General features: G+C 52.6%; 1 protein-coding gene across 2 annotated transcripts in view; it reads left to right on the top strand.

Annotated features, from left to right (window-relative positions):
- Ass1 (argininosuccinate synthase 1) overlaps nucleotides 1-21,964 on the top strand; it is a 50,984-nt gene extending 29,020 nt beyond the window's left edge. For both annotated transcript variants that reach the window (XM_020185253.2, XM_074052992.1), the window contains 6 exons: nucleotides 2,350-2,434; nucleotides 2,950-3,014; nucleotides 11,389-11,520; nucleotides 16,467-16,623; nucleotides 20,600-20,665; nucleotides 21,683-21,964. In XM_020185253.2, coding sequence (XP_020040842.1) covers nucleotides 2,350-2,434; nucleotides 2,950-3,014; nucleotides 11,389-11,520; nucleotides 16,467-16,623; nucleotides 20,600-20,665; nucleotides 21,683-21,728 — 551 coding nt within the window. In that variant the 3' untranslated portion in view covers nucleotides 21,729-21,964. The remainder of the gene's footprint in view (nucleotides 1-2,349; nucleotides 2,435-2,949; nucleotides 3,015-11,388; nucleotides 11,521-16,466; nucleotides 16,624-20,599; nucleotides 20,666-21,682) is intronic.
- Nucleotides 21,965-22,334: the final 370 nt, after the last annotated feature.

Below are 22,334 nucleotides of genomic sequence, written 5' to 3'. Positions count from 1 at the left end.
GAAAGGCACCTCAGAGATGGAGGATGGGGCAAGGGAAGCAAGGAAAGTCACCCCTTTGGGCTTTACTCACCTATAAAATGGGTCAGGGAAGCCAGGCACTGGTGCCTCACACCTATAATCCTAACTACTTAGGAGACTGAGATCAGGAGGATCACTGTTCAAGACCAGCCTGGGCAAATAAAGTTCTGGAAACTCATCTCTAAAATAACCATATGCACCCTTCGATAACTCAGCTGGTAGAGCAGAGGACTGTAGACTGCATAAAATAACCATAGCAGGGCTGGTGGAGTGCCTCAAACAGTAGAGTGTCTGCTTAGCAAGCATGAGGCCTGGAGTTCAAACCCCAGCATTGCCAAGAAAAAGAGAGAGAGAGAGCACAAACCTCAGTACCACCAAAAAATAAATAAATAAATAAAATAAAAAATAACTAGAGCAAAGTGAACTGGAGGTGTTGCTCAAGTTATAGAACAACTGCTTTATAAGCATGAAGTCCTGAGTTCAAACCCCAATCTCACCAAAAAAGGCGGGGGGGGGGGGGGGGGAGGAGGGACCAGGGACCGACACTCACAAGTACTGAGTATGATATGCAGGTAGAATTACTGTTCTTTTTTTTTTTTTATTTGGTGGGATGGAGTTTGAACTCAGGGCTTTGTGTTTGTAAGGCAGGGGCTACTGTTAGTTTTTTAATGATTCACTTGTTCTAGGCCTTTTCTAAAAGCCCAGCCCAGCCATCATTCTCCTCTCCGGCAACTGTGCAGACTGTTGAATTTCTCTCCCCGCTCCACCCTGAGACCCAGAGGGTCCAAAGAGGCCTTGGTGGGGGGCCCTAAAGGCAGCTGGGCCCTCAGTCCATCTCAGGCCTGCTGTGTCCAGGCCAGGCCTGCTGTCTCCCACAAGCATCATCCTGAGTAGGTGGTGGGTCAGACAGGTAGCAGCACCTCCGGCTTTTCAGGAGCCCAGGAGAGAGGAGTGGGAGGTAAGCAGGAGGTGGTGGAGGGTCCCGGCACAGGGATCCAGCAGCCTTCCTGGAAGAGCAGGACAGCCCCGGGGCTGAGCTGGAGAAGACACTCAATACATTGTAATGATTCCGGGACTGTCTGGAAGGGGAAAAAAAAAAAGAGGGGAGGAGCCCTTCCGTGCCTAGACCCTATTCACTCTCTAGTTAATTTATTTGAAGTTTTAATCTAATTATTAACTATTTTAAAGGCTAAGAGGCTTTCTCCAGCAGCAGCACCAACAATGTCACCTCTTCTCCCGGGGAAGGCCCCAGCCAAGGCCCCAGCCAAGGCCGATAATAGGACCACGGAGGGAGAGAAAGGGAGCAGCGAGGGCGGGTGGGGGGGGGGGCTAGAGGGGCTTAAGGTTCATTATTGGGCAGACTTACATTTAATAGCAATTTACAACCAAGTTATAAAACCCCTGGAAATGGGGGTTAAGAATGGCGAGGCTGTCAGCGCCCTGAGCGAAGCCCCTCCAAACGGCGCCTGGCTAATAAAGACTGGAAAGTCGCTATTGAGGCCTGATTGGCACCCGATGGCTGGCTCCATGGTAATGAGCCAGGCAGATGGGTGGGGGATTAGCCGCCAACTTTGAACAGCTTTTCTTTGTCACTGTTACAGCTCTCTTGTTAGTCCCCTAATACATTTATTGCTCATTTCACACCGCTCGAGAAAGTGCCCCTTGCTATTCAGAGTCAACCCCAAACCCACCCACTGTCCCCTCCCCCGCCCCCACAAGGCCCTTTCCTTGCCGAGCCACAGCCGCCTCCCTCCTGCCCTCCTGCCATCCCAGACCCCTCAGACTTCGTGGATGCCTCCCTGCTGGAGTGGGCACCAGCTCACCCCATCAATCAGATGGCTGGCTGGGGTGCAGGGGAATGGGGTCCACCTGACGCATGTGGCGGGGAGCTGAGTGTGTGTGTGTGTGTGTGTGTGTGTGTGTGTGTGTACACGCACTCAAGGGCCCGCCTGCACCTCCGCCAGGCCCCCGGGTAGCTGGTGGGACAGAAGGTGCTCCCTGGTAAGACAATGGTGGAGCGTGAAATTGAATTAGTTCAGGGCCTGGTTCCAATTTCACAGCCCCTAAATGCAAAAGGGGCAAAGAGAACGGGAGGGTGAGGGAGAGCGTTTTTATTGCATTTTCCCTTTCATTCTGGGGGGGCTTTCTCGCCCCTTCTCTCCCCCCAGCAGGCCTCAACCTGCACAGAGCTTTGAAGGAGTCATTTGGACTCTATATCTGTCACATCCATTTAAGGCGTTGCGGGTAGAGGGAGAGGGTGGGGTGGCGGGCACAGGCTGTGCTGCTGAGCCTCAGCCCAAGGCTTACTGTTTTCTCCTCTTCCTCCTCCAGGGGTCCCCGTGAAGGTGACCAATGTCAAGGATGGCACCACCCACCACACCTCCTTGGAACTCTTCATGTACCTGAACGAAGTTGCGTGAGTGCCTGCGATCTGCCTGGTGTCCTGGGCCCACTGTCTCCTGCAGACACACCTGGGCCTTTGTAGCTGTGTTTACAACCGAAGTGCAGGAGTAGAGGAAGGCAGGCTGTGTCCTGGCCCCGTACGCATACAGCCCCCTGGCCCAGTGATGGGTTTGGCGGGAGAATCCTAGTCCCTATCTGAATACTTCAGCCACTGAAGACAACAGCCCCAAGGATCTGCTGCCTTCCAGGGTTGGCCAGGCTAGGGCTTCCAGACCCTCCGATAAAAGGAAAGATGAATGTGGTGAGGGCTGGGCCAGGCAGGCTCCAAGACAGAGATGACAGAAGAGGCAAACTCAAATCAGGCTGACACTTCTTTCCCTGGGCCTCAGTGTATTCACCTGTACAAGGGGCACTTGGATAGGGTGACCTGGTTGAGGTATCCTCTGAGTCTCAGAGCCTAAGATGGAGCTGACCTCTGGACCCAAACCTTGTGGCGGGGCCTGAATTTGTGACCTGTTCCTCCCACAGGGGCAAACACGGTGTGGGCCGCATAGACATTGTGGAGAACCGCTTCATTGGAATGAAGTCCCGAGGTGAGTCAGGACCCTGGGGCGTGTCTCAGCACCCCACTCACCAGAGACCCCAAGACCACTGTTCCACGCCACTCTGTGCTACATGGATGACTTTGGGCAAACCTCACACAACTGCAGTTTCCCTTCAGTGAAGTGGGGACAATGGCCTTTGCCACTGACTTCCAGGGGTATTATGAAAGGAACTGTCCAGAGAGTTGGGAGGGGCCCAGGAGAGCTTGGAGAGGGGACAGCCAGGGCCAGGGCTGGAGGTCAGGCTCTCTTGTGTCACAGGCAGGCAGGCCGAGTTTGGAGGCAGACTGCCAGGCCAATATCGTGCTCGTTAAGTCTACCTCTTGCACGCCATGCAGGCAAGGCAGGAATCCTGCTGGAGCAGCGCTATGAGGGGATAAAAGGGTATGGCACCAAACCCCTTTGTCCAGTAACACAGGGCTCTGCTTCAGTGTGGAGTGGCTAGCTGGGCCCTGGGAGAGAAGGAGTTTATCCCCAAGCAGATGTATGTCTTCTGTGACTCTCTTTATCAGTCATTTGCCATTCCATTGGTCACACCCTCCTCTCCAGGACTCAGTTTCCCCATCCATCCAACTAGAGGATCTCAGGTCCCTCAGGGTCTGCCCAAGTATGATAGAGCAATGCTGCTTTCTTTCAGGGGGTCTCTGAGACAGAGAGGCACAGTTCCAGGAGTTCGAGTCCCTGAATTGGGCATCTGAATTTTTGTGTATACTGGGGGCATGATCCAGGGCCCCTCATTTGCCAGGTGTTCAAGTTGTTTTGCTTGGGGTCAATTTGAAAAGATAAGACAAGCAAGTAAAACCGGGCCAAGTGTAGCCCTGGCTCTTTGCCCTTCGTGACACTTTTACCAAGATCCTAAAACTCAAGAGAGCTGATGGCCAGTTTTCAACTGTCAGAGGAGGGTGCTGGTCTGCGAGGTAGAATGTCTGGAGCTCTTGGCCCAGGTTTGCCCTGCCTTAGCCAATGACCTTGGACTTGGCACCTCTGGACCTCAGTTTCCCCATGTGTAATGAGGTAAGCCTCAGAGTGGGCCTGTTTGAAATTGTCTCAGTGGATGTGAGGAGGAGGGAAGGACCAAGCCACTCTGCCTCTTTCCCTCCTCCCCACACGGCTGTCCCTGAAAGACAACCCAGCTGAACCTGTCTTGGGCAGCCCTTGTGGAGCACAAGGTGACTAATTAGCTGTTCCCTTTTATCCTGGCCTCCTATTTAGCATCTGATTAAATGTCCCTTTGTCTCCACCTGCCTTTGGGAGTGGGTACAATGGAAGTCCCCCAGTGCTGCACAGGAAAGGGCCATGAGGCCTGAGACCAGCACCTCATTTACAGATAGGGAAACCAAGTCTCCAGGAAGGGAGAGGACTCTTTCAAGGCCCAGGCACATCAGTGGCAGGACCAGGACTGATACTCTGCCCAGGGAGTCATGGAGAGGAGGCCTAAGAGCTTGGGCTCTGGAGATGGACAGATGTGGATTTGTACCCACACGAGATAAAAAGAACAGGCGCAATGCAGGTGGTCCTTCAATGGCGGCCAGTCCCCAGAGAGGTGCTGGGAAACACTAAGGCAGCCTGGGCCTCTGGGAGCAGTGAAGCCCAAGGGTGTCCAGTAGTTGTCATGCTCTTCCCATGGCCATGGCAGGCGTCTCTAATTGGTTGTAGCGCTGCCCTGTTGACACCAGAGGCAGCTCAGTGCTGCTGGCAAGCACCGCCAATCCATCAGATTGCCACAAATGGATGGGCTGGCCTGAAGTCACTCTGTGAAATGGCATCCTTGCGGGTGAACTGAAGGAAGTTGTGATGAAGGCCTGGACTGCAGTGTTCCAGGGAAGACATCCTGCAGGTGACAGTAGAGAGGCCTCAGTTGGTTGAATGTGGGGAGGAGAAGGCAGAGCATTCCTGGAGGGTGGTGGAGAAGGGCAGAAAGCACCCACTGGCCTGCTTAGTGGTGGGTTGGGTCTGATGGGGGCTGAGCTCCCTGGAGACCTGGGGGAGGCATGTGGAAGAACTGTTGTAGAGGATCAAAGCTTTCGTGCCAGACCTGAGGCCTGATCATGGGAGCCTCTATTCTTCATCTGTGGAATGGGTTGAGGTGCTGCGTCTGGGAGATAGACTGATTCCCATTATCCCAGAACTGGGGCAGAAGTGCAGAACCATGAGATCAACAACTTGTTCCAACCTCTTTGGCTCCTTACTCCCCACGAAGGAAAAGGGACCTGGAGTTCAGTCCTGGTTCTGTCACGGTATTATGGGTATGTACCTCTGAGGGGCTCTCCCTAAAACACAGGATTTCATCTGAGCACTGTGTAGTCTTTGGGGAGAGAAATAGGGATTCTGACTCTCGGAAGTTGCTGTGCAACCTTAGGCAAGCTGTTCTCCCTTTCTGAATTGACAACTTTCAAGAAAAGGACCAGTCTGAAATGTCATCATTGCCTTCCAGAAGTTCTCACTTGCCTATTTTCTTACTTTGCAATTTTTAGGGTGGCATTGTGTTTTTAGTCTCTGCACTCCAAATATTTGTCTGTGAGAAAGGAGGATCAGAGGCAATAAATTAGGACACTGTGGACTCCCCCACAGAGAGGTGTTTTTTAAGTGTACGGTAATGGGAGAGGCTGTTAATCGCCAATTATATTGAGGGTAGGGCTGGAATCCAAGGTCGTCCGTATCACTGTGTACAGGGGGGCTGTCATTTGTATTGATTTTACAAAGCTTGTAATTGAAATTCGTTAAGGGCTTGTTTTTTTATTTCTCAGGGGTGGAGCAGAAGGGTAGGAAATTGGGCAGCGCCAGGACCCTGGGTCTGGATGGCCTGGTCAGTGGATACTAGGGCCACAAGGTCAGGGACAGAGGGCTGGGAAGCTGCAGATGGACGAGCTCTGGATGCAGTGTGGCTGTTCACATCGCCATTATCACATTATCTTTTTAACTCTGGAGGGGGGCTAATTAAGTGAAGTAAATGAAATCAGTGGGGAGGAGAAGGGGGGAGGCAGGCAGGAGGGAAGCAGGGAAGGAGGCATTCGTGTCTTTTGCCTGTCATTGGGCTCACCTCTCTCGGCTCTCCCCTCTCCCACCGTGCTCTATCTGGTCTTTCCTCTGCCACCACCGCTGCTTCTTGCCTTTCTCCTCTTTCTCCCGGCTCTTCTGCTGGCTCCCACTTCCCTGCTTTCTCCTCTTCTTTCTGTTATGTATACTTCCCCATGCTCCCCTCTTTCCTCCACCCTCCCTTCTCTCCCCCTGCTTTCCTTCTGTCTCACTTCCTCCAGCCAAGAAGGAAGCAGAGCTACCTGCCCACTTACCCATCCTGTCCACCCACCTGTCCACCCACCTGTCCAGCCCTCCCAGAGGGCTCAGATGGGACATTCCAGATGAAGAGTGGAGGGAGGCCTGTGAAGCAGAGGGGTTCTCAGTCCCAGAGGCTTGAAGTGGCCAGCCTCAGAGATCCACCCTGATTCCCAGGTTAGATCTGCCAAGCTTCAGAAACCTAGAGGATGGCTAGAGTCCCACCCTGACTTGGCCTCCCATCACCATAGCAACCACCTCCAGCCTTGGTCCTGGTACCTAAGAGGGGAGCCATTGGGCTTCAGCCAACCTCCTTTACCCTAGCCTTTCCAAATCCCTTCTTCTGGATACTGCAGCCTTTGGTCCAGGTGTCCTAACCACTACCCTAACCCCGGCTGGCTTGGCAGATCCCTCTCAATTCTGCCAAATCTCTTAACCCAGGCTGAGCTGGCAGCCTTGGGGACAGATGAGAAGAACTGAAATGCAGCAGCTGTGCGGTCCCCACCTCTTCCTCTTGGTCCACTCTCCCTCTGCTGCAACCCCCAGCTCCTCATCCTCCTTCCTCACACCCCCCCTTGGTGGTAATTAGGGTGTGATTGAAGCTGCTCTGCAGAGGGCTGCTGACACCTCTGTCTTTCCTGTAAACATGGGGAGATGAAAATAGACACTTGAAGCTGCTGTGCGTGTCACTCTGAAGATGTCTGTTGTCTCTGCCACGGCAGCTCCGAGGCTCAGCTGTCATTTCCTCCTTCTTTTTGCGCAGTGGTTTGTATGCGGACTGTCAAAAGCCCCAAATCCACACTCTTTTAGCATCAGGTTTCTGTCACTGATTTATTTTTTTAGTCTTTTTTTCCCAGAAGAAATACATAGAAATCATCTGTACCCTGTGCCCCTGTGGAAGATCTTTAAGACGTGTGTGTGTGTGCATGACAGCAGCAACCTAAAAACAAGCTTTTTCTTCAGTTACAAAGACCTTTAACACCTTCCAAGACAGAAGCAGGAATATTAATTGTGCTGGTGTGGTTTTTGGCCATGTCTTGGCTTTGTGCCCCCAGCCTTCCTGCAGTTAGTTGATCAACGTGAGGCTGGTTCTAGGGGCTCAGGAGGAGACCGGTTTTGCCTCCCTTCCACCCACGGGGTTCTCTCTGCCCCTGGTGGCGCCTCATTTCCCTGGGGCACATCTGAGATAGGTAGTAACTGGGGGACCTTGGGCAAGTTGTCTCTCTTCCTTGAACCCCGGATACCACTTGTGTTCTCCCCTTCCTCACTACTGGGAGGTAACATTGTGGAGTCGGCCTTTAGCAGTTCTAGAGACAAAACCATCAGTGTGGGTGTCATGCCAGGACAGCTGTGTATCACCATGCTTGCCTTCCTGGCAGGCTTCAGAAGAAGTTAGAGTGTAGGAGCAGCCAAACTTGGTAGCCTTCCTGTTTTCCAGACAGGTTCCCTGCCAAGGGCTCAGAGAGGATGCTAAGAGGGGCCAAGGTCACACAGCAATGCAGCTTGGCCTTGGCCCAGCTGGTCCAGCCCAGGACAGAAAGGCCACGGGAAGGCTGCCTGGGACCCCAGAGGTGAAAAGGCAGCAGCAGGGGCATGACGGTGCCATTGCCCCTGTCTGTGGCCAGTATAAGAATGGGCTTTGCAGGTTTCTGGGTTTTCCCAAAACGCACGAAACAAATCACTAGAAGGCTGTTTCTAACCTAATGAGCATTGTGCTCCTAGTCTAGTCTGTGCCAGGGCGAGATGATTGGCAGGCTTTAGTGGGTGTCTTGCTTGCAGTGGTTCATGGCAAATGGCGTTATCCTTGGTGATAAGGTTTCTAGGGTGCTCAAAACTTGCCCTTGAACCTTGACATTTTTTCCCATTTTGGAGGCAGACATGTCCAAACCTTCTACACACATTAGTTTTTCTAAATGGACTTTCTCAGTGGCCTGGGGCCATCATGAGTCACTTGAGTATGGAGTCACCCTGATCCCCAAGGAGTGGTCCCAACTTCTGTGCTAAGAACAGTCGCCTGTTCTCAGTCTGTTGGTGGTAGCTTTTCTGGGCCATCTAGTCTGCCACCACTTCTGTCAGTGTTTTGGCCCCTCTGTGGTTTGTGCAGAAATGAAATACAGAGCCTGTTTGGACTGTGTCTGCTACTGTAATGATGGGGGCTCCTGGGGTTGAGGTCTTGGGCCTTATGCATAAACTTTGGGATGCTGGCAGCTACCCAGGAGATGGAGGTAGGAGGATCAAGTTCCAAGGCCAGCCCTAGGCAAAATCTTGAGACCCTGTCTGAAACCAAACTAAAGCAAAAAAGGCTAGGGTCATAGCTCAAATTGTATCAAGTCCTGAGTTCAAATCCCAGGATTGCCCAAAACAAACAAACTTGGGGATGTTGGTGGGGCCATTTTCCACACAAAGGTCACAAATAGATTTGGGACAGTGGAGATTGCCCAAGAGCTGCTCGTGGCACATGATAGCCCTGCTGGCACCTGGTCTCTGTAGGGACTTTTACCTGTTGCCTGAGACTTCCAGCCTTGCACTGACTCACTTGCCAAACGCCCTGAGAGGTGACCTGGAGCCAAGCCAGGAGACTGTTCTCCTGGTCCTGTTTCTCCTCTGGTTGGCTGGCTGGCTTTGGGCAAGTCACTACCCTCCTGGGACCTCAAGTCTTCTCATGTGTAAAATTGGTAGGTGGATGTTCACTGATTTAAGGGCTGCTCAGTGGAGCCCAGGGTCGGCAGAGGGACCTCTGCTCCCCACAGCGGGGTCCCAGCCGTAGCTTCTATGTGCTCGGCTTTTGTCCAGGGTGCCTGAGTGCTGGTTCTGCAGCTAAAGGTTAGGAGAAGACTGGGGGTGGTGTTGCACGCCTGTAATCCTAGTACTTCAGGGGCTGTGGCAGTGGAATCACAAGTTCAAGACCAGCCTGGGCTACATAATAAAACCCTGTCTCAAAGTAAATAAACAGCCAGGCACCAGTGGCTCACACCTGTAATCCTAGTGACTCAGGAGGCAGAGATCAGGAGGATCGTGGTTCAAAGCCAGCCTAAGCAAATAGTTCTGTGAGACCCTATCTCAAAAAACCCTTCACAAAATATAGAGCTGGTGGAGTGGCTCAAGGTGAAGGCCCTGAGTTCAAACCCCAGTACTGCAAAATAATAATAATAATAATAATAATAAATAAAGTAAATAAACACATAAATGGAAATTAAGCACCTGGTTGATGCTAAAGGGCCTTTCATTTCTGAGATTCCCAGACTTTAAAGATCAAAACCAGGCTAGGTGCACGCCTGCAATGCAAGCCTCAGGAAGCTGATGCAGGCTAGTTCAAGGCCAGCCCGGGTCACATAATGAGATCCTGTCTGTCCAAGGACCTCTGGAATCCTAGCTATCCAGTCCAGGCAAATAGTTTGTGACACGCAAATACCCAACACGGTAAAGGGCTGGTGGAGTGGTTCAAATGGTAGAGTGCCTCCCTTAGCAAGTGTGAGGCCCTGAGTTCAAACCCCATTATTGCCAAAAAAGAAAGAAAGAAAGAAATCCTCTCTTAAAAAGTGAATAAATAAATTCAAAGCCTGGAGGAGTTCTCAGAGGATGAACCTTCTGGGGCAGGAAGAGCTCATCAGACAGCCTTCCCCATGTTCTGGTTTGGTTGTGAAATAGCCTCAGTATAAAATGTCTCATTCTAACTATTTGTGAGTGTGCAGCTTGGTGGCATTAATCAGAATGACATGGTTACACGGCCACCACTGCCATCCAGCCACAGATTTTTCCATCTTCCCATTAAGCACTCACTCCCCAGCCCCGGGCAGTCCCCATTCTACCTTTTGTTTCTGGATTTACCTGCCTTTCTGACCTCATGAGAGGAACCCGACAGTATTCGTCCTTCTGTGACTGGCTTTCTTCACTTGGCAGGATGTCCTTCCTTTTTTAAGACTGAATAATATAGCCCTGTGTGCCTGGGCCATTTGTCTTTCTGTTCCTCCCACAGTAGACAGCTGGGTGCTTCCACCTTGGGCTTCTGGGCTGCTGTGAGCGTGGGTGGTTTTTTTAAGCAGCCACTGTGGAAAGATGGTAGTGGTAATAAGTTTTTGGAGACTGAGAAGTTGCCTCTATAATGCCCTAACATTACATGGTGGGGAGAAGGGAAGTTTTTGGGGTAGTATTTGTGGGTGTGGTAGCTATGCCCGTTCTCCATCAGGACAGTGGACACAAGGCAGGTTTGTCCAAGGCAGAGCCCACACTCCCAGACCAAGAGGGGTCTGGGTCCTGCAAGTGTGGACAGTTCTGCCTCTTGGTGCTTCTGAGTCCTCAAACATCACTTAGTACAGCTAAGGGGACCTTTGGAACCCAGCTCAACTCATGGTCAGGCCCCTCATGTCACCTCAGAGACCATCTGGTCTAAACAGGTTGTCTTGCAAACGGAAGAACTGAGTGAAGTAACAGAGGGGACTTGAGCAAGGCCCTCCCCCCGACCTGGTTTTGGGCTTCTGTGGGTCGGTGACCAGTGCTGGCTAGAGACTTAGGGGGCCTAGATTCCATTCCCAGCTCTGCCTCTGGTGAGTCCCTTTTTCAGGGCTCAGCTTCCCCATCTGTACAGTGGGATCATGGCTCAGGAGAGACATGGCTGCCAGGGAGCCCCTGGCTGCAGTCAGCACGCGTGTTCGCACATGTACACATATGTGCATGTGCGCACACAGCCATCCCCCTTTCCCTGGCTCCCTAGTGGGAGGGAGGAAGGGATATTTGGGGCCCGGGGCTTTACCACAGTCGGTTTAATTACAGGTTTTCAGCCTCGGGCCGGTGGGCACACATTGGGGGGGTTACTGCTCCGAAACCCTGTCATTTTCCCACGTCTGAGGGCCTCTTCAAAGGGGGGCATCTAGACATTTTCTCCACAAGCTGCCGAGTGGACTGTCGTGGCCCCAGCATGAACGTAATGACAGATGCATTTTGCAGCAAGCTGGGAGTGAATGGGTCCGACTGGCTTGTCTCCTGTCAGACGAGTCATTATTTTTTTTTTTTTTTTTTTGTCATTTGCTGACAGTTTGGGTTTCATGCGTTTCTCCTTTTTTCTTCTTTTCCCCCTGCCTGGAAAAATGGCTAGGTATCTACGAGACCCCAGCAGGGACTATCCTTTACCATGCTCATTTAGACATCGAGGCCTTCACCATGGATCGGGAAGTGCGCAAGATCAAGCAGGGCCTGGGTCTGAAATTCGCAGAGCTGGTGTACACCGGTGCGTATGACTCACAGCTGTCCCAGCGCCCCCTCCAACGTCCCCCCCGCCAGCACCTCAGGCCTTCCCCCCATCGACTGCCATCTCCTTCCGCCCCACCCACTGCCAGCTTCTCTGAGACCCCAGAGGTGCAGGCGGAAAGTGATCAAGGTGAAGCAGGGATGACGGAGGGAGGAGGCGATGCCATGATGACACCCTTCACTGGTGTTAGAGTGATGCTGACCCTCCACCTGTGGCTTTCATGTGGCAAAGCCACGAAAGCAGCTGACACTGGGTGGGACTTGTGGCTCCCCATAGTCTTCTAGGAGGAAAGTGCAGGCTCTGACCTTGTTCCCATGGACACAGCCAAAGGGGCCCAGCTGGGTTTGGTTCCTAGTCAGATTGTTTGCCCCTGACTATCGCCCACAGGAAAGACTCTTTGACCCAGAACTCAGCCACAGACCTAAGCATGGCAGGAGCCAGATTTTGATCATGAAACCCCTGGTGTGGCATGAGGCCAGCCCACTTGCAGAACAATTGGTGGATGAATTAGCATCCAGCATGAGTGGTCCCACCTTCCAGACACACAGACCGAGTTTCATACCCACCCATTGTCACCAAGTTGGGACCCAAGCCTCCTGATTCCAAATCTGACCCTCACAGTGTCTACCAAGGTTTTCCAGGGCCAAATCTAGCCTGCCATCTGTTTTTGTCCTGCCCTTGAGCTAAGAATAGTTTTTACATTTTTAAATGGGGAGAGGGGCAGGGAGCTTTCGTGATGTGAAAATTACATGAAACTCCAATTTCAGTGTCCATACATAGTTCCAGTGGGACATGGCCACGTGCATTCATGTCTGCCCACAAATGCTGTCCAGCTGCAGCGACAGAGTTAAGTAGTTTGTTTTTATTTGGAGTTCTGGGGTTTGAACTCAGGGCCTACACCTTGAGCCACTCCTCCAGCCCTTTTCTGTGATGGGTTTTTTCGAGATAGGGTCTCAAGAGCAATTTTTCCCAGGCTGGCTTACAACCATGATCCTCCTGATCTCTGCCTCCCGAGTAACTAGGATTACATGTGTGAGCCACCGGCGCCTGGCTGGACTTGGGTAGTTTTGAGAGAAAGCATAGGAGCATTGACAATTGGCCATTTACAGAAGACATTTTCTGACCCCCCAATCTATAACATTCACATGTCCCCAATTTGGGGAATCACAACAGGTCCTCTGAGCTATTGGGGGTCAGGCTACTGCTTCTGGCTGACCTGACATCTCTGGACAGGAGGTCAGGGTTGCCTGGGCTGAGCCCTCTCTCCCTCCCCTCCCAGATTCACTGTAACTCATCCCAGGGTCTCAGGAGGTTTTGCTGGCTCTTGGTTGGCATCACTTCTCACTGCCATTGTTCCCAACAGCTTTTAAACTTAGTCTCCCCACCTTTTGCTAGGTACAGACAGGTGTTTAAATACCATTGTTTCCTGCCAGCTCTGGAGCTCGGCAGGATTTCACCACTGAGGTGGATTTTGTTTACAAAGTAAGACCATCATTAAGACATGACAGGGTATGGTGCAGGAGACAGCACCTGGGCTGGGTGTTCTGGAGGTGTCCGTGGGGGCCAGGAGGGGATAGGCAGATGGTCTTCTTGTCCTACAGTGACAACCACTGCCATTTCCCCTGCTCTCTTGCTACCAGGCCCTGGGCTGGGCACTTAGTAGGTGTTATTTAATCTTAGCTTCACAGAGGCAGGGAAACTGAGGCCCGGGCAGGCAAAGATACTTGTTCAAGGTGTTAAGGCTGATGAGCTGCAGCAACTTGGAGTCCAGGACAGGCCAGCTGCAGAGGCCTACCAGTTCCCAGGGGAGCAGAGGTGCCGTGGCCCAGACAGGGGAGCCCTAGGTACCTGGGCACAGCTTAGCAGGCATGGCGCCTCTGCAGAACATTGCCTGGGTTGAGTCCCTGCTCTGTCAGCCAGTGCGGAGCCCTCTAAATCCTAAAATGAGGCGTAGTGATTAGAAGATTTAAAAGCAAACAAAACCTCAGAGGGGGGACGAGGCTTATTCCAGGTAGTTATTGCTAATATTAACTTTGTCCAGTCCCTATGATGTCCGAGCCCCCACAGACATCAAGGGCAGCCTCCAGCAGCCTGTCCCCCAACAGCCCAGAGGGCACTTGAGGTGAATTCTCACATGAGAGATACGACGTGCTGCAGATCCACAGTTGGCTTGGCTCGAGCATGTTCTCACACTCTGTGGGCCTTGGCTTTCTCATCTGAAGAATGGACATGATAATTCTACCCACCATGCTTCTGATGAGAGCGCAGTGTCTGAATATTTGTCACATGTCTGGAATGGTGACATGGAGCATGATGTTCCAGTGGCACTAAATAGCAAAAGGCCTGGCACGGTTTCTGAGTGGAGGCAGAAGACTAGCACCTTGCCTCTGGCTAGGTTATGGTTGTGGGCAAGTTTGTTCCCTCCCTGAGCCTCAGTTTCTCCTCCTGTAAATTGAAGGACTCCAGGCCAGGGACATGCCGGCTCTCTTCCCCATCATAGCTAACTCCTCCAGTCCAAAACCCACCACTCTGCTGTAGCACTTGACTTGCTTGGAGTCCCCACAGCCTGGGACCTCAGGGTACAGATGGGATGATTGAAACACAGGGAAGCCCTCCACCTGCCCCAGCCCAGCTCCTAGATGCCCTGGATCCCTGCCTCTGTGTGCCTGAGTCTGGCTGCCTTCTTTCTCTCTTCCCCTGTTCCCAGACTTCCTGGCCTGGTTTTATGGGGCTTAAGCAGACCCCTTGCCTCTAGGAGCAGCATCCAGGGTCAGCCTGGCAGGACCCCAGCTTTAGGACCCTTGAGGAGCCCGATGGAGGTTCTCATTTAGGGGACATAGCTCCCCTCCTCTCCCTTTGACTCACTTTCTTCAGCAGTAACACGAGCATCATGCATAGTGTGCACAGAGCTGTCCCAATTACAAAAGATCGTGTGTGGAGAGCTTGGTTGGGCCTAGCCCAAAGGGGGAGGGGATCCCTCTGCAGCTCAGCCCGAGCCCTCACCTACAGTGCATCACAGTCCTGGGACAGGCAGAGTCTCCTTCCCCACCCCCCCAACCAGGCATCTGGGACCAGGCTCAATGTCCTCATCCTAGACTGGGTCCACTGGGAAAAGAAACCTGAGCCCAAGACCTCTGTGGAGTAGAGGCAGGAGATTGGAGATAAAGCCCAGGCCAATGGCTCCCAGGATGATCTCTGCCCTCCCTATCACTAGCTCCATCTCCACCTGCCTTTCAGCCTTGGAACTTAATGGGCTAATTATCCCACCTGAGAAAGACAGCCAAGCCCAGGACATGGTGGCTATGGGGGGGCATCAGTGTCCCTTCTCACAAGGGTCCAGTGGCTTGCTGGAAAAAATGCCAGGAATGGGGTACTGTGGTGGAGTACTCCCTCAGACCTGGGCTCCTTCCTGGTCTTACTGTGTGGCTTTGGACACTCTCTTGCCCTCTCTGGGCCTTTGTCTCCCTGCATACAGTGAGGGCTGGCAGAGGTCATGGTGTTCAAACAGCAAAGCAAATGTCCAGAGCTCTGTGCTGTATTCTCATAGACCTGACACTTCCCAGCAGAGAGGTCGTAATGATATCTCATCATGCAAATGAGGAAACTGAGTCACAGGGAGGTTATATCACATATCAGGGTGGGGCTGCAATGTGAACTCAAATGGCAGGATACTAGAGAGCAAGGACCCACCTCTTCTCTCCCTGCTTGGCCCTCCCCCACTTCTGCAAGCCAAGGACCCCATTTCAGAGGCCACCTGTCCCTTTCCCATGGAGAGCCTCAGCAGGAGATTCCCCCCAGGCCCCCAGGCTTGGGCCTTCAACAATAGCCGCCGCCAGGGGCTGACCCAGCCATTTATCAGGGCAGGAGATCATGCTCCATCTGGCCCTGCAGCTGCCCAGGTGGGCTCACCTTCCCAGCTCTGTTTCAGAGAAACCCTACCACCTGGCTGACACTGTGCCTCCCCCAGCCTGGCTGTGGCCACCTGCCTGCCCCTTGGTCCTAGCTCCCGCAGCAGAGACCAGAGAGGAGGCAGTGACTGTCCCAAGACAATCTGGATGGAGCACCCATCCTCCCCAGCTTTAATGGGAGAGAGGAGGGGAGAAGACGGGCAGCATATCCCTGCCCATCTGTAACCCAAAGCGTGTTCCAGCCTCACCAGGTCAGGCCCTGCTTCCAGTCAGAGCAACAGTCCCTCACCTGGACGTTTTCCCTAGGGTTGTTGATGCTGGTGCAGGAGAGGAGCTTAGCACAGGACCTCTCCTTAGACATGTAAAAATATTTGCTGTGCATTTGAAAATACTAGCACCATGCAGAGAACAGTTCAGTGATTTCCCTGGGCCGAGGGGTGGCCCTTTCCTCATCTGGTTCCCAGGAGCTCTTGCTCTATACAGGAACTCCACATTCAGTACTGCTGTGTCATTTCTACTCAGAGGTAGGGAAACAGGCACAGAGAAGTCAAGGCCACACATACCCATGGTCTGTCTGACCCAGAACCAATACACCCAGCTGCAGTCCTGGCATCCCCATTGCTCAGTCCCGATACCGGTGCCTCTGAGCTCTGCTTGGGGTCTCTTGCCTTCTCTAACAACATCGGCCTTACCACACCAGTGGTCCCTCTGTGACCACTGTGGCACTCCTTGAGTGTCTGTGACATGAGCCACTCTCCTCCTCCTGACCTCTAGGCAGTGTCTCCCTAAAAGGATGAGGTCACCCCCCCACCACCTCCACCCTGTGCAAGGTTCTAGGACAGGTGTGAAGGTGTGTTCCCCAGCCATATCGTTTACCAAGACACATGGTGCCAAAGCTCCAGACCATCATGGGGTAACGCCTGGGGTGCCCTTCCTGCACCCCAGTGTCCCCGTGCCCTGGCCTGAGGCAGGCGGCAGTGGTCTTCCCCCAGCATCCTCTTGGTTTCCTCCCCGCAGGTTTCTGGCACAGCCCTGAATGTGAATTTGTTCGCCACTGCATCGCCAAGTCCCAGGAGCGGGTGGAAGGGAAGGTGCAGGTGTCTGTCTTCAAGGGCCAGGTGTACATCCTTGGGCGGGAGTCCCCACTGTCTCTCTACAACGAGGAGCTGGTGAGGTAGGTGCCCCCTACCTCGTCCTGACCCCAGCGGGGCTCGGTCCTGTCCAGTGTCTCCTCTGACCGGCTTTCTCAACACCTCTGTGCTGAACACTTCAGATGTGTGCTGAGCACAGGGAGATCACAAAGGGCCATCTGTGCCCTCATGGACTGTATGGGCCTGCTGGGGAGAAAAGCACCAGTCAAACCATAGCTGGGTTGCAGAATTAGAAAAGGTAGCAGTGGGCTGGGAGGCAGAATGGGACACTCTGTCTGGGCTTAATAGTTAGGGATTGGGAGGCCACCTGGTATGACTTTCTTGCCATTTAAACTACAGCAGAAGGAGTTAGCCTGGTGGGGGTGGGGGTCCTGGGGCAGCACCTTGGGTGCAGGGGTTCTGAGCCTGGAAAGAGCCCAGAAGACCCAGGTGCTACAAACGTGGGGCAGAGGAAACCAAGGAGCCAAGGTGAGGGGCTGAGGCCAGATCTTAAAGGAAGGGTGAGATCAGATTTGTGTTCTGTGAAGGTCCTTCTGGCTGCTCTGGTGAATAGATTTGTGTGGTTGGATGCTGGCAAGGGTGGACCAGGGTGGCTCTGGGACAAGAGAGAAGTAGATGGATTTAACAGATCTTTAGGAAGTATGCTGAAAGGGCTTAGAGGTGGCAGGAGGTGGAGGGGTGTGAATAGCTGGGTACTTGATAGCAGTCACTGAGGCTAGGAGATCAAACCCAGTTCCTCACCATGTCAGGAAGGGCTCTAGCATAGCTGCACCCCAGCTCAGAGGGAATGTTCTTGAGTAAAGACCACACATTTGGGTTTAGGGTATCTCGATCATGGATCTTCTTTGAGATAGCCTGGGCGAGCCATCTGGCCAGCCATTGGGCATGTGGGTCCAGAGTTAAGGAGAAACCTGGTTTGAAGACACTGGAGGGGGCTGGAGGTATAGCTCAAGCAGTAGAGTGCCTGCCTAGCAAGTGCAAAGCCGTGAGTTCAAACTCCAATAATGCCCCACAAAAAAGACATTAAAGGGTCATGTCGTTCTCTAAGGAGAACCCAGAGGACAATGAGACATACTGGGAACAAAGGTGAGCCTTGTGGAGCTCCTCAAAGAGGCCAGGCAGAGGGTGACTGAGAAGGAGGGAACGCAGGACAGGTAGGGAGTTTGGCGGGCCCGCCCCGCGTGAGCAGTTGATCCACCTTGAGTCTGCTTTGTGATGGACAGCGGTTCCGATGTCTCCTCTGGAGGTCACCTGGCCACACTGGGGGTAAGGGCAGACCCCTAGGGATAGGCAGCCCCACCAGACGTGAACCCAGCCCCAGCTAGCTCAGGCTGAGGCTGGCTCTCCCCTCCCAGAGGCCAGGTGGGAATTAAAGTACGAGTTTTGTTTGGCAGTCAATATTATTTTCTTCTTTCCCTTCTCTTTGCCATGTTGAGTTTCTCCTCCCCCCCCCAATCTTTCTAAACACTTTATAAGCCATAAATATAACCGAATCAGTTTAGATCAGTCGGGGTAAATGTCAAATTATCTTCTCTCTTTCTCTCTCTTGCTCTTTCTTCCCTCCCCCTCCAAATCAACAGTCTCTAGTAACCTGTCCAACCCTTCATTAAGCCTTACAGTCTCACTCAGGGAGATTAAATGAATAAAGTAAAAAGGGAAAGGGGAAAAAAGAGAGAAAAGCAGAAGCATTTATTCTCACTGTGTCTCCGACCATTTCCCTTTTCTTTTTGATTTCTACATCGCTGACTTGAAAGCCCTTGAGTGACAGCGTCACAGGGACCAACGAGGAAGCCGCGAGAGGTAGCAGAACTGGAAATGCCGCGGCACAGTGGGTAGAAAGTAACGTAATTATAGAGCAGGGTCAGAGCCACTCGAATGAGCAAAAATAAAAGCACAGAGGTTTTCTGTAGACCGTCAGGGGAGGTAAGAAAAAAAAAATCATTGTAAACTCCTTTTCCACCTCCCCCCATCCCACCCCAAACCACGATTTAAAAAAAAGGGCTTTCGTCCCTGAGGGACACCTCACGGAACTCGTGGGACTGTCTCTTGGCAGGGGCTTCTAGGGTCAGCTGACAGGCTGGTTCTGGGGACAGGGACAGGGGAGTTGTTTTGACTTCTGAGGGATGGAGGCAAAAGGACAGATGGGTGCTATGGACCAGGCGAGAGAAGGGGCTCAGCCCCCTGCCTTCTCCCTGGGCTGGTACAGGGCCCTTGCAAAGGGTGGGAGGTACAGACGGGCTGAGGCTAGCTTTCTGAAGCCTGCTGGACAGTTAGGGGGGAGGTTTATGTTAAGCTTTGTGCACCCCCACCCCACTCCCCGAGCAAGGTGTGTTGAAGGGAATTAAAGAGGTTGGTGGCCTAGTGTGGCCTATTTTTCTCAGCACCTACTTGTACAAGGAGAGGCTTCCGAGCAAGCTGGAAGCTAGGCACCAGTGCCTCACGCCTATAATCCTAGCTACTCAGGAGGCAGAGATCAGGAGGATTGAGGTTCAAAGTCAGTCCCAGACAAATAGTTCCAGAGACCTATCTCAAAAATACCCAACACAAAAATGGGCTGCAACAATAGCTCAAATGGTAGAGCGCCTGCCTAGCGAGCATGAGGCCCTGAGTTCAAACCCCGGTGCCACCCAAAAAAAAAAAAAATGGTGCAACAAGCAAACTGGAATCTTCTCCCTGTGGGACCATGCCAACAGTCAACTCTTGTAGCTTCAGCACCTAAGTCCTGAGGGTACCAGAGGGAAGGGAGGGAGGGAGAGAGACTAAGTCTCTCCTGTGGAGAGTACCCTGTGCCAGCTTCCAAGGCCTGATGAAGGTCAGGACCAGGGTTCTGCGGTGGGAGGGCAGACTGGACAAACCACCAGGCCAGTCAGGTCAGACACAGAGACTCCCAGAGTCCACACAGAACCAGTCAGAGGCACAGTTGCAAAGTCGCACCCAGTATTCTTTTCCCTCCCTCCTGAGAGCACAGGCCACCTCCTTGTCATTGAGAACTTGAGGTTGCTTTGTCCTGAAACTGGTCTGGGGCTGATTAAGAGTAGGACATGACAAGGGACCTCCTGGTTCTCGTAGCCCTAGTGGGTAGGGCCCTGAGTGCTGTACTCAATGAGGAGCAATGGATGATGGGTTGCCGTGTCTGTGTCTTGCTCTTGCTTCCTCTGCACCTGGCACAGCTGGCCTGGCAGGTAGTACATACTTAATAAAGTGAGTGAGTGAACGAATGGACGTGCCAGTGCTACTGAGGGCTTACTTCCATGAGCCAGCTGCCATCATACTGGGAGCAGTCACCTTCAGGGGCATTCACCAGGCACAGACCACAGCTCCGGGAGCTGCACGCTTGTCCCAGGCTATGTGGTGGCGTGCAAATCCACTCACCAAACGTGACTGGCTGCTGTGGCTGGGCGGGGGGTGCTGGGGAGAAGAGCTGAAAGATGAAGGCTGTTGGTCTGCAGGATGGGAACCACCAAGTCCAGCAGGTGACCTGGTACAGTTCAGGTGGGGGTGCCTAGGTCTCAGGATGGACTCCACAGGGTCTGACTAGGGGAAAGGCAAGCTGGTGGGACATGCTGCAAATACCAGCAGCCTCCCTGCAGCCTGAGAGAGGCCATCAGTCTATTTGGATTTGTACCCCTTCTGGACCTTCATTGGCCATTTCTGGATCCTCCCCTCTTAGCCCGTCATGGCCCCAAAGCAGGGCTGGTTCAGATGTGTGTCCTTTGTTAACACACAGAGGTCTGTGGTTTGTAGAAGGATTTCCTGGGGCCAGTGCTGACCAAGCCAGGACCCAAGCTAGTGGCAGCTGTTAGCCGGCCACTTTATTACACACAGAGAAGAGGCTACTGGGCACTGCTGGGGTCCTCAGCCACCGGCATGGGGCCTGGCACAGAAGACAGCTCCCGGAACTGGACAGAAATGGAATGACAAGGTGACATACTGGGGAAGGCTTGCTCCACCTAGGAAAGGCAGCCAGGGGTCACTGACAGGTCTGCTGTCTCTTTGCAGCATGAACGTGCAGGGCGACTATGAACCTATTGATGCCACAGGCTTCATCAACATCAACTCCCTCAGGTGAGGAGCTCTCTGATAGGCCCCGAGGATATGGCCTAGAGGTGCAAAGAAAACTAAGCCAGCTGCCTAGTCATCTGCTTTTCCATAGCCAAGGAGTGATGCACAATGTCGGAAGTCACTCAGACTTGGGTTCAAATCCTGGCTCTCCAGTAGAGTGCTAGATCCCTTCCCAAGTTCTGAGAGTCACAAGGGAGAGTGTGAACTGCACCTGCCTCGCACTGAAGACTCCATAGGAGCCTGTGGGAACTGAGCACATGGGCCAGGCACTGGCCCATAGCAGTGCCCAGCAGCTCAAGGTCAAGCACCCTACACTCATCACAGCAGCTGCCATGGGCCAAGCCACTCCCAGGTTCTCTCCTAGGATTAAGTGACAAACTTAATTCTTAACACAAATTTCCCTGGAAGCTGGCCCAGGGTCACATAGCTAGGAAGTCGTGGAGCTGAGTTGGGAAGACTTGTCTGTACAGCTCTGGATTCTCCATTACCAACTTCCTTCTCCTGGGGCTGGGATCAGGAAGAAGGTTATAGTCTCTCTTCTTGCTCAAGCAACCTGCCCTTGGCCCAAAGCCAGCCCCTTGTCCCTAGAACTACCCCAGGCCAGGAGAGACACTGACTCCAGCCTGACCTCCCTAGGCCCTCCCTCTCCCCACAGTCACCTCTTCCTCCCCGCCTCCTGTGCACCCCTTTGTATTTTATGACTCTATAAACCCTTTTAAATGACCCAGAACACACTGGGGTTTCATAATGGCCTCTTCATTTCTCCCATTGCCAGTTAAATGCTTTGTCTCCAACAATGACAAACAATGTTTTCCCCTCAGATAAATTAATTATATTATCCTGATTGCAGGGCAGGAGAGGCCAGGATGGGAAAAGGGGACAGAAGAAAAAGACAACTTCACACACATCTTAACAAACAGCTGCCCCCACCCCCACCCCAGTCCTGTCTGAATGAATGGAACTGAATGCATGTTTTTATTGTTAATTTAAATTTTTCTTTGTTTTCAATCTGGTTTACAGACTGAAGGAATATCATCGCCTCCAGAGCAAGGTCACTGGCAAATAGAGTCGCTGACAATGAGGAGCTGGGGCCTCCTCTCCCTGCACATCTCCCAAGTACAGGCACTAATTGTTGTGATAATTTGTAATTGTGACTTGTTCTCCCTGCCAGGCAGCATAGTGGGGCTGCTGGGCCCCAGCTTTGTTCCCTGGTCCCCTTAGCCTGCAAAAGTGGTCATCAAGGAAGGGTGGGGGCAGCTTCAGAGGGAAGCTGTAAAATAGCAATTAAAAGAAGACACATTAGTCTTTTGTTTCTTTATTTCTACAGAGGTGTGTGCATGTGACATAATGCTTTCCTTAGCTCAACCTCTGTGGTTTCTAATAGCTGCCGAAGGCCATCATTTGCCAAAGAACCTATTTATCCTCAACAGAAACTAGAAATCCAGAAGTGTCCGCTTAGGGCAGCCTGGGATTCTGTCACCCAACAGTAGCATGTGCCAGGGAGGCCAAAGAGAGTTTAGGTAACAGGTGTGGGAGCATGCTGGGCCATAGCCATTTCCCTGGGGACCATCTCCTCCCCGTAGCCCACAGGGAACTCCTGGATATGGTGGCCATGACCAAAAATATATCCACACTTCCCCACCATAGCTGAGCTGGCTTAAGAGTAGCCTAA

Source organism: Castor canadensis, chromosome 13 (assembly GCF_047511655.1).
Source record: "Castor canadensis chromosome 13, mCasCan1.hap1v2, whole genome shotgun sequence".
NCBI classification, from domain to species: Eukaryota; Metazoa; Chordata; class Mammalia; order Rodentia; family Castoridae; genus Castor; species Castor canadensis.
The sequence above is the reverse complement of the archived record's forward strand: the minus strand, read 5'-3'. Positions and strand labels throughout refer to the sequence as shown.